The 16,410-nt window shown below is 44.4% G+C and overlaps 1 protein-coding gene across 5 annotated transcripts in view; it reads left to right on the top strand.

Annotated features, from left to right (window-relative positions):
- Positions 1 to 1,264: 1,264 nt before the first annotated feature.
- Positions 1,265 to 16,410, top strand: part of sspo (SCO-spondin) — a 75,018-nt gene continuing 59,872 nt past the window's right edge. For all 5 annotated transcript variants that reach the window (XR_004213845.1, XM_031876768.1, XM_031876770.1 and 2 more), the window contains exons 1-22: positions 1,265 to 1,351; positions 1,661 to 1,745; positions 2,584 to 2,793; positions 4,448 to 4,530; positions 7,116 to 7,286; positions 7,454 to 7,677; positions 7,841 to 7,943; positions 8,759 to 8,917; positions 9,012 to 9,097; positions 9,285 to 9,410; positions 10,165 to 10,321; positions 10,421 to 10,673; positions 10,763 to 10,904; positions 10,998 to 11,145; positions 11,313 to 11,485; positions 11,576 to 11,794; positions 11,894 to 12,059; positions 12,176 to 12,428; positions 13,986 to 14,196; positions 15,824 to 15,918; positions 15,998 to 16,254; positions 16,369 to 16,410. The exon at positions 16,369 to 16,410 is cut by the window's right edge and continues 93 nt beyond it. Coding sequence is in view for 4 of the 5 variants with exons in the window: in XM_031876768.1 (XP_031732628.1) it covers positions 1,321 to 1,351; positions 1,661 to 1,745; positions 2,584 to 2,793; positions 4,448 to 4,530; positions 7,116 to 7,286; positions 7,454 to 7,677; positions 7,841 to 7,943; positions 8,759 to 8,917; positions 9,012 to 9,097; positions 9,285 to 9,410; positions 10,165 to 10,321; positions 10,421 to 10,673; positions 10,763 to 10,904; positions 10,998 to 11,145; positions 11,313 to 11,485; positions 11,576 to 11,794; positions 11,894 to 12,059; positions 12,176 to 12,428; positions 13,986 to 14,196; positions 15,824 to 15,918; positions 15,998 to 16,254; positions 16,369 to 16,410 (3,394 nt within the window). In the remaining variant the exon portion in view is untranslated. The remainder of the gene's footprint in view (positions 1,352 to 1,660; positions 1,746 to 2,583; positions 2,794 to 4,447; positions 4,531 to 7,115; positions 7,287 to 7,453; positions 7,678 to 7,840; positions 7,944 to 8,758; positions 8,918 to 9,011; positions 9,098 to 9,284; positions 9,411 to 10,164; positions 10,322 to 10,420; positions 10,674 to 10,762; positions 10,905 to 10,997; positions 11,146 to 11,312; positions 11,486 to 11,575; positions 11,795 to 11,893; positions 12,060 to 12,175; positions 12,429 to 13,985; positions 14,197 to 15,823; positions 15,919 to 15,997; positions 16,255 to 16,368) is intronic.

Genomic DNA, 16,410 nt, shown 5'->3' with positions numbered 1-16,410 from the left:
TTTATTTTTTTTATTTTATTTTATTTTATTTTATCTTGTTTTGTTTTGTTTTGTTTTCATTTAATTTTGTATTTTATTTTATATTTTATTTTATTTTATTTTATTAAGTTTTATTTAATTGTATTTAATTGTATTTAATTTAATTTAATTTAATTTAATTTAATTTTATTTTATTAAGTTTTATTAAGTTTTATTTTGTAAAATTCATGTTTATTTTTATCGCATTGTATACTTTTATTGTTTCTTCTATTGTACTCTTTTATCAGGGTTTAACTCTTACCTTTCCTTGCTTTGGTGGCCTCACTGTTGAGCTTTCTGTTGATTTGTTGCTCTGTCTATCAAAGCACTTTGTAAACTCAAATTCAAAAGGTCTATGAAAAACAGTCAAGGCCATAAGCTAAGTATAGTTAATAGATAACTGGGCTCTCTCTCTAAACATCATAGCCCACGCTGAGCATCATTGGCATGGGCTATGATGCTTGATGTTTAATAAATCAAAATTAGACCAAAACCAGCTGCAAATTGTAAGCTTTACAAAATGGTTAACTTATCATACAGTATGGAACTTTTTGGCATTAATGAACGTACAGAGAGCAAAATGATCGTACAAAGAGGATAATTATCCTACATCTGGCAACGCTGCCTCTCACCCTTCTTCCCACGAGTGATGACGAAGCAGTGAACCAGCGAAGTGACACAGCTCATTGCTATCTCTATCAAGACACGTAACGTATCCAAGGCTGCCATGAAGAGTTTGCTGGGAAGTCAATTACGACACGCTGTTTTGCTTTTAGCGTTAAAGCCAGCCCTTGTGACACCAGTAGCTTATAGGTATCCTGTGGTGACGGCTGTGTTTGAGTCTCCCCGCTGCAGGGTCAGGAGGTCACACTTGGGATATTGGTGAGTCTAAAAGCCTTCGCTCCCCCATGTCTGTTGACACGCTTCATTGAATAAATGCCCCCATCATCCTTGCCTCTCTTTACAGGATTAGGCTCTGACAAATATCTCTTTATTCTGTGGCTGAGGCTCCACGGCCCCCGCCATCGCCTGTAATGTTTGACGGGGGCGAGGTCAGTGGAAGTGTCCGTCACAGGTCGGGTGGCCAATGCCTGCCCTCACAGCTGTGACCTTGCCACTTACAACCAATGGCAGCAGGTTCAGATGCCACTGTCCATCCCACAAGTCACCCCCCGCGTTTAAATGCCTGCATCTGGGGCTCCGCTCCCCCCATAAGGCAAACTATCACTGAGGAGTGTATGAAATACTGTTGGACAGAACCGCACAGAATAATGACATAAAGAAAGGACGTATAAACCTTTTATGGCAAATATCTCCCAAAAGCTCTTCAAAGGTAAGTGCACCGTTTGCTATTTGTAGCTGGACGATGGGAGTTATAAAGATGTCTTCACGTTTCAGATGGATCGGTCTGAACCCTCACAATGAAACACATTAAACTCAATCCTCACATTGATGGTTGGAGTCCACTCATTGGGCTGTCCGTCTGTCTGCCTGAATTCTATCTTTAAATGTCAGGAAGAACTTCTTCAGCTGCCAATTAAGTTTACTTTATTTTGACAATTTGAAATTCGTTTTGTATTTGTTTTTAATTAAAAAGTCTGATTATAAAAAAGCAAAACTTGCACACAAACCTTTTTTGCAGGAACTTTAGGCCCACACATTCAGCAGAGGACCATGGGGACCCTCCTGCTGACTCTGCTTGGACTGCAGACAGTGATGGGAATGCGGTGAGCTTGATTCAGACCAGTCAAAGCTGGATTAAGATGATTTTGTAGACAGTGTCATAGCATATAGAGACTAAGTTATGAACAAGATTCACCTGTCTGAGTGCATACTGTACAAATCACTGTGTAAACCACTGAAACAACACCATAACCCTGGTGAAAGCCATGAGTAGTCATATTTAAAAAACGCTCAAAGGGCCCTGAGCCTCTGACCTACTCGCCTTCATTAGAAATGCTTGTTACAGTAGATGTTTAAGGTTCTGATAGTGCTCGTTGGTCACTGCTCTTTTCTATGAATTCAAGTAAATGAAGGAGTGAGTCTTCATTGACTGCTGTGCTTGCAGAGTAATAAGCCAGTTGCAGCAAATTAGACAATATTGTAGCACTAAAATGATTTTAATTAGTATTATTCAATCAAAAACACATTATTAACACACAAAAGAGGAATTAGATGTATAAGCTTCCACTTGAATTTCTTACTGTGTATCAGTGCAGAACATATATGTAGCATGCCATGACATGACCCAAGAACACGGCTACTGGTGATACCAATGCCAGTATCTTGTATTGATAAGGGAACCTAATTCCAGCCCCGTTTACTGATAAACTGATTCTATTTACTATTGAACCATAAATCAACACATTGCATATGAACTTTGTCTGGTGCTGTCTTGGTACGTGTTTTCATAATCAGGATCTTTACGTTAGTGGACAGGAGAATCCTTCTTGACCTCAGAGTTCAGGATCTTGAAGTAAACATCATGCCAGTACCTTTAGTCACAACAGCACTTTACAAAGGAAGCATTAGAGGGGACATTAAGATCTGTGTGTCGTGCTCCAGACACTGGTGCGAACACACGGCGGAGGAGAGAGTGGAGCGAGTCCTGTCCCCGCGCCTGCAGCTGGAAGTGAGCTGCTCTGAGGTGTATCAGTACAACACCCAGGCCTGGAGGCTCGATGTGGACAGGATGCGCGCCAAGCACGGGGGCGACGACGGCATCGCACTGTACTACAGACGACAGGGTCCGAAGGCCTCATGTTTCTTGTACAAGTAAGTGAAAAGTTGAGCGACTGTCAGCCCGCTGGCCCGCGTCTTCGGCTCTAAGTGTTTGAAAAGTGAACCGGATCACTCCCGGTGTTCTTAGCTCGTTAAAAGGGGGTTCGTGGCAGTATTGCTGGTGTTGATCACATGAAAATAAAAATCTTTAAATATTTGCAAAGAGTCGCTCCAACAGTTAAAGGTGGTGGTGGAGAGTATGATTGAGGGGGAATAGAAGGAACATGTCAATGTTACACCCTCATGGTTATCAGAAGAATCCAGTGCAGGAGCTGTTGCCTTTATAAAAGTGAGACATTTCTCAAAACAATGCCTAATGTGACTTGTTATATGTTGTACTTTTGAAAGTACAACCGTATCCAATTAACTTGCCTTAAAGCAGGGGTCTCCAACCTTTCTTTCTCCTTTGAGAGCTCGTTTGACAAAAGGAGAGTTGCTTAGAGCTACTCATAGCACCAAGTGGTACATCGCTAATAACAGACATCATTTCTGTCTTACTTTTATGGTCCTTAAATAACGTTTTCAGCCACCGCAGTCATCGCCTCTATTCCAACCACAGCATAGGATGAGTGCCCACTAAACAAAGCTTCTGTTGCAGCGTTGGCCTTCTCGTCAGTTAGGTGAAGAGACCGTTTTCTTTTGAACGTTGTCTTCAGCTCCTGTACCGTCTCTGTTCGTAGTCTGCTGCCAGTCCGGTGTAGAGCTGCTGTGGACTTTTGGGGAAGCGCTTAACGTTCCATCTTTTACCGACTGACTCGCTGCACCGCAAATGAGACTCACACATTTGTCACTCACATTCGTGGAAATAAAACGTACCCATTCCTCATGAAAATAGGATATTTTTTGCCTTTTACTGGCCTAGCTTTTTCTGCGCTCATTGTCATATTCTGCACTTACTCATGTAAGCAAACTTGAAGAAAGGACAGTGATGCTGCGTTCACACCAATTATTCACGCGAGTAGATTACATACAAAGTCTATGCGCAGACGCGATGAGACTGGAGCGATGCAAACTTGCAATGGCGCGTTTGGCATATCAATAGAGACCAAACTATGTGTATACATGTGTGTGTGTGTGTGTGTGTGTGTGTGTGTGTAAACCTTGCGGAGATAACTAACTAAACATGAATTCAGACTTTTTACGAATCGGCATCATTACGTAGTTCTTTCGGAGTCCCTTTTGTCGGTTTGTTGCCGTTAAATCACAGCCATCAGTTTATTTAGTGTTGGTACAGCTGCAGTAACAGCGCCCTGTGGCCCGCTACACACAGTGAACACAGCTCGATACAATCCACGGAGCTCCTCTGGACTCTGTTATGAACCAGACATGACGGCGTTTACTTTCCCGGGACATCTGTGACTTCCACAACACGTACTAAGCAGAAATAGAGGGTATTATTTCCACGGTTGATGGCGGACAGTTGAACGGCTTCAGGGCGATAAGCCCCGCCCCCTCTCCGGTGCGTCCAGCGCGATTCACGCGAATGAACACAAATAGTCCCCGCGAGACCGGCGGTGCGAATGACGCGTGTTTGGTGTGAACACGGCTGAAGAACTGAAATCAACAGCTTATGGTATCAGAGGGGGAGAGATGTCTGTGACTTTGTATGTATTGACGTTTCCAACCTGATGTGTCTGTCGATCTCCAGACCCCCAGAGATGGAGAACCAGATGGTGAACAAGACAGTGAGGGCATGCTGTGAGGGCTGGGGCGGACCACGCTGCTCTGAGGGTGAGGACAAGAAAGTGGCAAATGAGATGTACACTATGCATGTTTTACATGTGAAATGAAACAATGCATCATGATCACCGCAATGAAAAAATTGGTGATAAGTCGGAAATATATTGAAACGGTGTGCAGCCTAGCTCCCAGTGTGAGTGAGGCACTGGAAGACGGCTTGTTCAGTGACCTCTGACCTAGGTAACGAACGCACACCCCAAAATCTACACGCAAGACCGTCTCAGCCTGCTCAGGGCGGCAAAATCCAGGATAAGTTAATAACACTGCCACCGCCGTATCACTTATGGAGGACTGGAAGTACTCCAGGATGGACCCGCTCTAAAGGGCCACCGCTGGAGGAGGAACCCCGTGTGGTTGGGAACCTCGCTCGATAATGAAGGGCAGCTTCAGGACCCTGGCCCTAACACCCCTGATTTAGATGCCAATCTGAGCCCTATGGCTTTACTAAAAACCACAACAGCTAATGTCTAAGCATTACAATCACACTGCACCATCATGCAAAATAAACAAGCACAATCTGAGCCAACCAAGTTAGTAAATCACATAATACAGCACAACATCATTTTAACCTTAGCTCGTAGCAGGAATGCCTTTCAAATGTATGTCCAATGATCTCCCTATCCCGGGGGGGGGGGGGGCTCTCTCACCTTCAGGAGACTACGAAGGCCCCTCAGAGATGAGCAGCACTGGACTTTGGTTGGAACGTATAAAATATAATCCAGTTTTATTTGTTTTTTACAATAAAAAGAAGCTAAAAGTTTACAAAAATGGATAACGAAAAATAAGTAAAGGAAAAGACAAATTGTCAAAATTACAAAATCCCTAAAAAGACCTGATAAGCCTAAAGAAGCCCGATCCTTTGTTCCCTCCTCCTTATACCTCTGTCTCTGGCACTTCTTTAACCTTCTGGTCTATGAGGTAGACAACAGATCATTCTTAATGCATTGGATAATGCTGTTTACGTAGTCTTATCTTATCTGACTGACTGCTTAATTAGGTTAGCACTTTCTTGCTAGCCTCTTTGAAGGTTCCTGTCTGGCTTTTTTTTTTTAAAGAGGATGCCCCCCCCCCAACATTTACTATTGCAGCCTTTTTCCTCTGCTGACTCAGTCATCAGGTCAGAGTAAAGAAAGCCCAAATTGACTTATTTACTTTTCTTTACCATTCCGTCAAATAGAAGCACATATGATTACTTCATTATACATGAAAGGAAGACATATTAAAGCTAATCATCTTTAAATTGACACTAAACAATATGAGATTACATGCAAAGAATATAATAATATCTGAAATCAAAACACTCTGAGCTCAATGTAAGGAAAGAATCATAACTCATCAAAGAGAATGAAACTTAAATGAGGATAAAATGTATGAATAAAAAGTCAGTTGCACCTTAAGATGGCGCTTCCTGTATGGCTATAGGTTATAAACATCGTGTTTCATATTTTTCAGAGGTGTGAAAACCATAACATCCTCCAAGTTTACCTTGTGTGTCAGCCAGACGCTCAAACCACAGAATGCTGCTGCTGCGCTTCAGGGTCTCGCTTCTCGCTCCTCAGGAGGTCGACGTGTTAGATATCATCAAAGTTCATCTGCAGGACACAGCAACACCACAGTCTCACTGTGTTTCCAGTATTTGTTCGATCCACCATTTTTGTTTTTGTCAATGAATCGATTGGTGAATCGATCACTTGAATAGAAGAAGAGAGAGTTTTGGGTGTAGTGTGTCTCTGACATCCTTGGTGGAAACCTCAACTCTACAAATCATTGAAAATAACCAACCTGAACTTTTGATAGCTTTAGAAACTTACTTTAAGTTACTTGCAGTTGTCACTAAAATGTCTTTTAAAGCTTACGAACAGTTTTCATTATTCAAACTGAAAAACATTTATTCACAAATATGAATAGTGAGAGCGAGAGACAATTTTCCACCTTGACGTTAAACGACACGGCCAGCTAGAGCTTCAACGGGTCCTGTCTTCACGTCTCTCTGAGGACCTAAAGGAACCCCCTTTGGACAGACTTGATCCGGTGCCTTTCGTGAGAACCTGGATTAAAGCAGGACATCGTCTCTCCTCTTCTTGGAAACCAACAACTACAAGAAGCGACTTGACCTGATTACCACTGGGTATTTTGCACACTGGGTACAGATACAGGTACAGGTACAGGTTCAGGTTCAGGTCCAGGTTCAGGTCCAGGTCCAGGTCCAGAGTTACCAGTTTCAGGCATGAAGTAACAACGACAACGTGGCAGGAAATGTGTGTAAATGGACGGGTTATACACGTATACAGCAGGTCAGTTGAGTTGAGGAAGAGCGGAAACAGGTTTACACTTCACTATAACTGCTTTAAATGAACCAGACTAGAATAAAAACAGCCTCACGATGATTTTTTACTGGTTTCTTTCAAGATTCTCAACTTGGTCACCAGCTGCTCTGAAATTAATAAAAACACACTTCTCGTTATTTCTCATTTATTTCAAATATCTAAAGACGGGGACCCTACCAGGACCATTGTCCTTCTTTCTAACCCTTTTTACTCTCTGTTTACCTCTTCTCTCTGTCCTCTTCCTCCCAGGTGTGGGCGTGCGTGGCCAGTGTTACTCTACGTGGAGTTGTGTGGAGTTCCCTGGAGTTCATAACTCCTCTCTCATGCCCATGGAGCAGTGCTGCAGCAGCCTGTGGGGGCTGAGCTGGAGGAACGCCTCCGACCAGACCTGCTTGTCCTGCTCCTACACTCTTCTTCCTGGTCAGAGAGCATCCATGCACATTTTGGACCTATACCTACTATGCTTTGGGGCATTAATTTGTGACTTATTTCTCTTTTTAAAAAATGTGTTGCTAGCAGCTGCTCTCTGCTTGTATTTCATTGGACAACATCACATGAGTAACACACACTATACTTTTCCCCTACAGACTCCCAGACCTCCCCTCTGGTGCGCGGTGGTCTGCTGGGTAGCGTCAGGGTGCCTCAGAGCTCGGCCACCTGCATGACTTGGGGTGGAGCCCACTACCGCACCTTTGACAGGAAGCACTTCCACTTCCAGGGCGACTGCACTTACCTGCTGGCCTCATCCAGTGATGGCACCTGGGCAGTCTACATCAGTACGGTCTGTGACGGGAGAGGAGTCTGCAGCAAGGTGGGAAATATATACAATGAAGCGGTATAATCAGTGATGTGCTCTGGGAGGGACATTGGTGAGCTTGGCTGGGTGAGGGTGAAAAACATGTCTGGCCTGTGGTTTGTTAGAAATGTCTGCTTTGAACTGGTTTTCTAATGTGTCTGTGGCCCTCTGCTTTCAGGCGTTGAGGATGATGCTGGGGCTTGATTTGGTTTCAATTCACCACAAGAACTTAACGCTGAACAGCCTCCCCGTTCCCAATGGAGAGCCACTCTTCCAAAATGGTAAAGTACTTTCCGCTGCTAGTAAAGCTCTCTGTGTTCCACTTCTAGTCTGATATTGTTAACATGAGACGAGGTCAAAATAAAATACAATCCCCCTGATGCTAATGTTACATCATGACACAGTCAGACCTGCACTGAACCAACTGAACCAAGTGTACCTAAATCAAAAACATGTTAAACAACATTTTGAGTTTTATGAATTGATATTTAAATGTAAATATTTCTGTAAAACTAAATATAGCACATGTTAATGAAAGGCTGTGTGTTGCATCTACTGGGCCTTCAGTATAAAAGATCAAAAGAAGAAGTTGTCATGATACAGAATGAACAATTTCCTAATCATACTTTGTATATTATGTTATTGGATTATAATTATTGATCATCTGTTATTGCGTTGCAGCTGTTGAAGGTTTTAACTTCTTTATATCCTGCTGGATAGTTTATTCTCTAATAATACATCATCATTCACGTGTTAATAATGTTTTGGTGTTAATATTCTAAAACTGTAAAGTAACTTAATTTATCAAATACATGTTGTGGCGTTAAAAGTACAATATTGCTCTCTGAGATGTAGTGGAGTAAAAGTTTAAAGAAACATAAAAAAGTCAAGTACAAGTACTTTAAAATTGTACTAAATTCAGTACTTGGGTAAATGTACTTAATTACTTTCCACCACTGTGTATTTGCAATAATTTGCTGCATTTTTTATTTCATTTTCTATTGACTAAGAAATAAGATGGATGGACGCACACAGGTGATGCTTCCTTGACCTCCACTAGAAATATTTACTGGCATATTGATTTGACTTCCTACAGGAGTGAGTGTTCATTGGCTGGGGGACTTTGTGTTTGTGGAGAGCGGCCTGGGAGTGAGAGTGAAGTTCGACCTGACCAACACCGTGTACCTGACGGTGACCGCTGAGCACCTGATGGCCACCAGGGGGCTCTGTGGAGTCTACAACAACAACGCTGACGGTGGGGAAAGTGCGACAGATGCAGATACACATTTTCCTCTTGATTCAACTGAGCTAACTCTTTTACATTTTAATGTACCTGTTTCCTGCTGCAGATGACTTCACCACAGTGGGCGGAGCTGTGTCCCAGTACGCCGCTAGCTTCGGCAACTCGTGGAAAGTTCCTGACCAGCACAACGAAGTACTGCACTGAGTGCTTTAATGAGTATATCACTTTTTCTTGCAAAAATGATAGATTTTTATAGTATTATTTGTCTTCATGAGACACCAGTATGAGATCTTTTTGCTCTCTAAACACGCGTGCGTGTTGTGACATTTCCAGTACTTTCATGAGAAGCACGCTCTGTAACTGAGCCTCTTCCCTGCAGGGCTGCAGCGACGCGGCCGAGCTCGGCCACAGCTGTGACCTCTCAGGAGACCCTGCAATACGCAGGCAGGCGGAGTCAGTGTGTCACCGCCTGCTGGAAGACCCCTTCACACACTGCCACCTCCGGGTCAGAGGCACCTGATACCTATACACACACTCACCTGGCATGACCAATGTTAATGCTAACGCTTTGTTTTTCCACGAGTTGTCCTTTTCAGTTATTAAGAGTCTCATTTTAGTCTCATTTCTTTTGAAAGCCAAACCTGTGATGAGTTGTAAATCAAAACGCTCCTGGAGGCAAATGATTTACCGGGCGTCAGTTGTTAGAGCAGTTCCAAGAAATGGGTGAGATTGACGCCAGCCATTGGTCTTCAAGACGATCTGACTATAATGACTACATGGAGAGCACCAACAGCTGAGTGTCAGTCACACAATCGGCTTAGCATGAGCATTGCCCAGAAGTCCTTCTTTCTCTTTGAAACTGAAATTGAAGGTGTAATCATATTCTGGTTAATAATCTGTGAATTAAGATATGGCTATCTCTTTATAGACTACCTCTCTCTGGCTTTACTTGCAACTCATTATTGGTGCACTGTATATGTGATAACACACGGTACTGTATAATATGCATGTTTGAATATGCTGTTCATCTGTTGTGTAAATATTTTCACTAATAGCTGTTCCTCTTATGTTCATCATTGCACACAAACAAAAAACATTTGCACTGTGTGCCTCTCAGTTAGCCTACATAATCAACACTGTATAAAATGTGCAGGATTTGCACATTTCTGACTTTGGAGACTCCTAAGGGAGTCATTTTTTCTATTTGACACAGGTTGCACTGTTGAACAACCCACATGTGATAACTTTGTGCCTTTCAGTTGGACCCAGCGGCGTACATGGACACCTGTCTCTACCTGTACTGTAGCCTGCCGCCCAAGGACAGGGATTCGGCAGTGTGTGACACCCTGGCTAGCTACGCCCGAGAGTGTGCTCAGCAACATGTCATCATGGTGTGGAGGACGGGCACCCTGTGTGGTAATGAAATAGAACAGTTCGTAACATCCCGACAAAATGCAAAAGCACCGGTGCGGCCCTTTAAATCTGTCTCGCTCCTCCCTTTCTCTGTCCTCCCAGGTCGCGTCTGTCCCAGAGGTCAGGTGTTCTCAGACTGTGTGTCCTCCTGTCCCCCCAGCTGCACGTCTCCCCAGCCCCCCGGGCCCGCTGCGGCCATGGGCCAGTGCAGGGAGGAGTGTGTGGGCGGCTGCGAGTGTCCACCGGGCCTCTCCCTCCACCAGGGGCTCTGCCTGACAAGAGACGACTGTCCCTGTTTCCATCGCAGGCGCACCTACCAGTCAGGGGACCGGATACAGCAGAGATGCAACACCTGGTTAGCGGATTACATATGTATATCTCTTCCTCTCTTTCTGACTATCCATCCTTCTGTTTACTTTTTGTTTTTACCCATAATCCTCCCAGTGTGTGCAGAGCAGGCCAATGGCAGTGTACTGGGGAGAAGTGCGCAGCCCAGTGCAGCCTGATGGGGGCGCTACAGGTGACCACCTTTGACAAAAAGAGGTACTCACTACAGGGAGGAGACTGCTCCTACACTGCTGTCGAGGTGAGGTGCATGACATGCGACCACGCACACGGCTACACACACTATGAGGTGCATTCTCCTTCTTCTTCGAGCTTACGTTCTGTGTGCGTTTAGGACTTTGTTGACAGGAAGCTGGTGGTGAGTGTGCGCTGCGGGGAGTGTAGGCCTACAGCGGGAGGAGGAGGAGGTGGAGGAGGTCTGGGTTGTCTAAGGGAGATGTCAGTCACAGCACTCCACACCACAGTCACCATCACAGACGCCGGTGAGTTAGGCGTCTACTTATGTCAGTATTTTCAAATTCAACAAATGCAGGCTTGAACTTTTTCTGAAAAAATAAATTTCATTTAATGTAATGTAATAAAAGTCACAGGTCTGTGTTTTGATCGTGTTCGCTGCCTCCTGATTGCTTGCAGTTTTTGTTCCCTCCAGGTACAGTGACACTGAATGGCCTGAGGGAGCCCCTGCCAGTGGTGACGGGGGACCTGGTTGTGCGTAGGGCCTCCTCCTCATTTCTCCTCATCCAGGCTTTTGGAGCCCAGCTGCTCTGGCACCTAGATGGACCTTTGGCCCTCATCACCCTGCAGCCTGGCTTCGCAAATAAGGTGACCTTCGCAACCGGTCCCGTCACAGGGACTGTTGACTACAGAAACTTGCATTTTTGATTTGATTTATTTTTAAATGCTGTATTCAAGGTGCGCGGCCTTTGTGGAACACTGACCTGGAACCAGCACGATGACTTCACCACCCCGGAAGGAGACGTGGAGAACAGTGTGTCATTGTTCGCAAGCAAATTCACGACAGAGGCCTGTGCTCTACCTAGAGGGGCTCCACCTGACCCCTGCACCACGTACACCCAGAGGAGGCACTACGCGGAGACAGTGTGCTCCATCATACACAGTCCCGTCTTTCAGGTGTAGTTTGCACGTTAAATCTCCTACTATCTCAGGGAGTTTATCTCTGTCTCCCTCTCTCTTATTCACACATGTATCCCGTCCGTCTGATCTTTGCAGGCGTGTCATGACGTGGTGGAGAGGGAGCCCTTTTTCCGTCTCTGTCTGTCGGAGGTTTGCGGCTGCGCTCCGCAGAGGGCCTGTCACTGCAACATCCTCACTGCCTACGCCCGACACTGCGCTCAGGAGGGCGTCGCCGTCCACTGGCGCAACCGCACCTTCTGCGGTAAGCGGGGAGGCCATCGGTTTAAGAGTTTCTTTCAGGATGTCCATTACTGGTTAACAATGTGGAGTTGGTAGAAATGCCCAAGGTAGTTCAGAAATCTCTCCTCCTCTCCCCAGCGGTCCAGTGTTCGGGGGGTCAGGTGTACCAGGAATGTGGTCGCGCCTGCGGCGGATCCTGTTCCGACTCAAGGAGCTGCGATGCCACTGGCGGTGGGACGGGTCTCAGGATGTGCGTTCCGGGTTGCCAGTGCCCACCGGGGCTAGTGCAGGACCACCAGGGCCAGTGTGTGCCCATCACTATGTGCCCCTGTGTGCAAGGAGACAAGACGTACCGGCCTGGGGCCGTGATTCAGAACAACTGTAACAGCTGGTATGTGCAGTGTAGGGAGCAACTTGTAGCTGGGGTTTCACTCAGGTAGAGCACTCCCTGGTTTAAAACACTCAACGTCATTTCTCTTTTTGAAACATATTGACAGAAACTTAATGCGTTAATAATTGTTGAATCAGGTTTCGCTGAAAATATCTTTGATCCCATGGGGTGATAGATCTACTCAGATCAAATGCTAATAAAGTGTTAAATCCGTGATATAGACAGTGTTATTGGAGATAAAGTCTGCTAAGCATTAACAAATCTTTCTATGTTTTTCTTTGAGGACAATGTGAAAGGTCAGGGAGGTCAGAGTTTGTTTGTGTGCTGTTGTTTCAATACAACAGGTAAATTATATAATTGTTATCTTTAATACATGGATTTGATTAGCTTGTTAGTATTAGTATCTAGGTGTTTTTCCAGATTAATCTGCATAAAAAGTCTACATTTCGTAGCTTTATGCTGAACTGCCACTTCAACAAACCTCAGCCGTGCAATGAGCGTGCTGTGTGTTTGAGACTGCCGTCGAGGTGTATGAGACAGCGCTATCCCACAGTGAGTCCCTGGTGGTGCAGGAGCTCTGATGAAATCGCTCTATGTTCCTGCTCGCTGATACAGGATAGGTTGATTTCATCACGTCTCTTCACTACATAACCACAGTCATCATTCCTCTATTGGTCGTAGAGTCATATCTTAATGACTGAGTGACTGAATAACTAGAATGCTGCTGGTCGTCGCTGCGTTTCTCGTTTTCCTGCTGTTGACACTGCTAAGATGTGTCTCCGGCCCTGCGCTGACCACTGACCTGATATCTGATGATACTGATCCAAAGTAAACTCTCTTGAGGCTGCAGAGATTCAGTATTGTGCTGAAGGGCGTGCTGGGCCGACCTGCCACCTCTTGACTGCTGCTATACCACGTTATGTTCTGTCTTCATTGCTCATAATTAATACAAGCTTGATTTTTGCCATAACATAGTCATTAATTACAGACTTGAAATCATTAACAGAGAAGTGAAGTCACGCAGCTTCCGGCGTCCCCCATGCATGGGATCTTATTTTGTAAAAATGATGTAGAGAAGTCAACAGCACGACAAATGTTTTCATCTCTTTTAAAATGTGCCATGAATTACACATATGATGTTTGTCTATTTGAAATATCATTTTCAGTCAAGAAAATTGCTGTTTGTCATAGATTTGTCATAGTATCCTTTATATTGGGTGAAACCGCTCAGTGATCTCTCGTCTCGCACAATGTACGTCACCAGCAAGGCTGTTACCTTGGCTTGCTAGCTAGCTAGCTAACTTAGCTATAGCCACGCACATATGTAACGCTATCTTACCTGATGTGTTTTATACAGGCGGCAACCTCCGGTTCTGCCGAGTGAAGCCGATGTAGAAGTGTCTTAAGCTTGCATTCTCTCTACTGACAGCAGGGGGCGACTCCTCCGGTTTCTAAAGCCCCTCACCTCCACCTGACATTTGAAGGATAAAATAAAATTCCTTTCAGCCAATGTCAATTCTAAATTCTAATCTCTCTCTCTCTCCTCTCCATCCACAGTGTGTGTGAGCGGGGGCTGTTTAACTGCACTCAGGAGCGCTGTGAGGAGGTGAACCAGTGTCCGGGCTGTCTGGTCTACTCTCCACGCTCCTGCCTCCTCACCTGCTCCAGCCTGGATCCCCCTGACCAACAGCAGGGGTCCAGTGTGGCACATTCGAGCTGCAGAGAGCCCCTGTCGGGCTGCGTCTGTCCCCAGGGAACTGTGCTGCTAGTGGGTGAAAACTCAAAATTTGGTATTTTGAGTGGATATAGAATAAACAATATGTTTTAGAAAAGGGAAATGTTGAGACGACAGACCTTTTCACAGCAGACATTTTGACTTGTCATAGCAGGCAAAACACAGCAGGTGTTCATTAACAATGGCGCTGTTCAATTGCAGGGTTCTTGTAAGCCTTAGTGAGCCAGTATGTGCACAATACCTGGCCCTTGCAATGTGGTGAAGCTAAAGCTAAATTCATTTTTAGGTATTGCCCGAGGTTTATACCACTTGGGGGCAGCAGAGAAACTGCTCAAGCAAGTTTAATATTTACTTTCCTTATAACTCAGTTTTGGTCTCCACAACTCCCGAGGGAAGAATACCTGTCTCTTTAATGCTAGCTGCTAAATGCTCCACTATATTCACCATATAGCCAAAGTTAGCTAACTTAGTAGCTAACTTTGTCTGTTTTGGTGTTAGACGGGTAAGTTAAGTTGAAATGTAATTAGTTTGAGCGTTTTTGCTGAATACAGCTGACCTATGCTGCTGGAAATGGGTTTGATAGAGCAGTGAGACTAAACCAAGTTATGGGTGTAAAAATGAACGAGCTAACTTTTAATTAATGGTAAAATATGCTGCTGATGAGGCGCTAGACACCAACGTTAGCTAGAGTGTTGATGACCACTAGCTTAATTCTCGCGGTTAATTGTATTTACAAGCAACAACTTCCACATTTCATAACCATTTCATCCACTGTTATCAGCTTAATTATTGCTGTTAGCATGCTAATATTAATAAGAGGGGGGAATAACTGGCAGGTGTATTTTGGACATTTGTTTTCTTTTGATTTCCATATAGCTGGGCTAGCAGGTGCTATAGATGTAACAGAGCCCAGAACCTTCGTCCTACTGAGCGCACGGCACAGGCAGTTCCTTCACTGTGTTACATGTGGTGTTGGGGGGTAACAAGTTACATACATCAGAGTTACGTAATTATATGTAAAATAAATGTATTTGTATTAAGTTACAGTTGCTATGAAAAACTATGCAATTGAATTACAGTTACGAATCAAAATGTTGGGGCCTACAAAGGGGGTCATATCCCATTATATTCTTTCCAGTAAAAATCTGAAATGTAGAATATTACATTCATTCTGTTGCTCTGTTCCAAATTTAATTCAAGTTATATTGAAGAATGTAAAAAAGTAATCATTGTTGAGTGCTGTTTTGAGGTTTACACTGCCTGGTTTGACGACAATTTCATTGCCCAGTTTACATTTTTTTCTAAAAAGAAATCCGAATGTAATCAAATGTAATAAGTTACAGTACTTTGATGAAGTAGGTAAAATAGTTATATTACCTGGTACATCTTTAACAGTGTAACTAGTAATCTTTAACCTATTACATTTCAAAAGTAACCTTCCCAACATTGTTTACATATTAGTTTAAAAGAAAACACTGGTATTGTAAGTATCAGTAATATGATTTGTTAATCATAACATGTGACATTAAATCTTACATTTAATGCTATAATGAGTACTGTTCCAGCCAAACAGATTATTAACTGATTAACAACGCCTGATATCATGACTGCTCATACGGATGAATTTTGACTAATATTACTGTACGTTGTGTGTTCTCAGGGGGATCGCTGCGTTCTGCCAGAGGAGTGCCCCTGTCACCATAACGGTCGACTTTACTACAGCAACGACACCATCACCAAAGACTGCAACACATGGTAACGCATGCAGTTGTCTCATTGCGTCCCATCCCCTTCACATGAAATCATCTCAACTATGCATCATTCATTCTTGCAGTGTGTGCAAGGAGCGCCGCTGGCACTGCAGCCAGTCCGCCTGCACCGGTGTGTGCGTGGCGACAGGGGACCCGCACTACGTGACGTTCGACGGCCGCTGTTACTCTTTCCTGGGCGACTGCCAGTACGTGCTGGCGAGGGAGACCAGCGGTTTGTTCAGTGTGATTGCAGAGAACGTGCCATGCGGCAGCACCGGAGTCACCTGCACAAAGTCGGTGACCCTCAGCCTGGGAAATACCGTCATACATCTGCTGAGAGGTAGGGGGGATGGTGTCATAAGGGGAAGCAGAGGCTGATGATAGGGTAGGCGCCACAGCCTATATTTTAGGAGATGGTTGCTTGAGGTAAGCTTGTCTCGTCTCTCTCCTTTAGGTAAAGCCGTGACAGTAAATGGGATGCCAGTTAGTCTGCCAA

This window comes from Anarrhichthys ocellatus, unplaced genomic scaffold (assembly GCF_004355925.1).
Source record: "Anarrhichthys ocellatus isolate YVR2014 unplaced genomic scaffold, GSC_Weel_1.0 scaffold115, whole genome shotgun sequence".
NCBI lineage: Eukaryota > Metazoa > Chordata > Actinopteri > Perciformes > Anarhichadidae > Anarrhichthys > Anarrhichthys ocellatus.
Note: the sequence above shows the minus strand (reverse complement) of the source record. Positions and strands in the feature narration are given on the sequence as shown.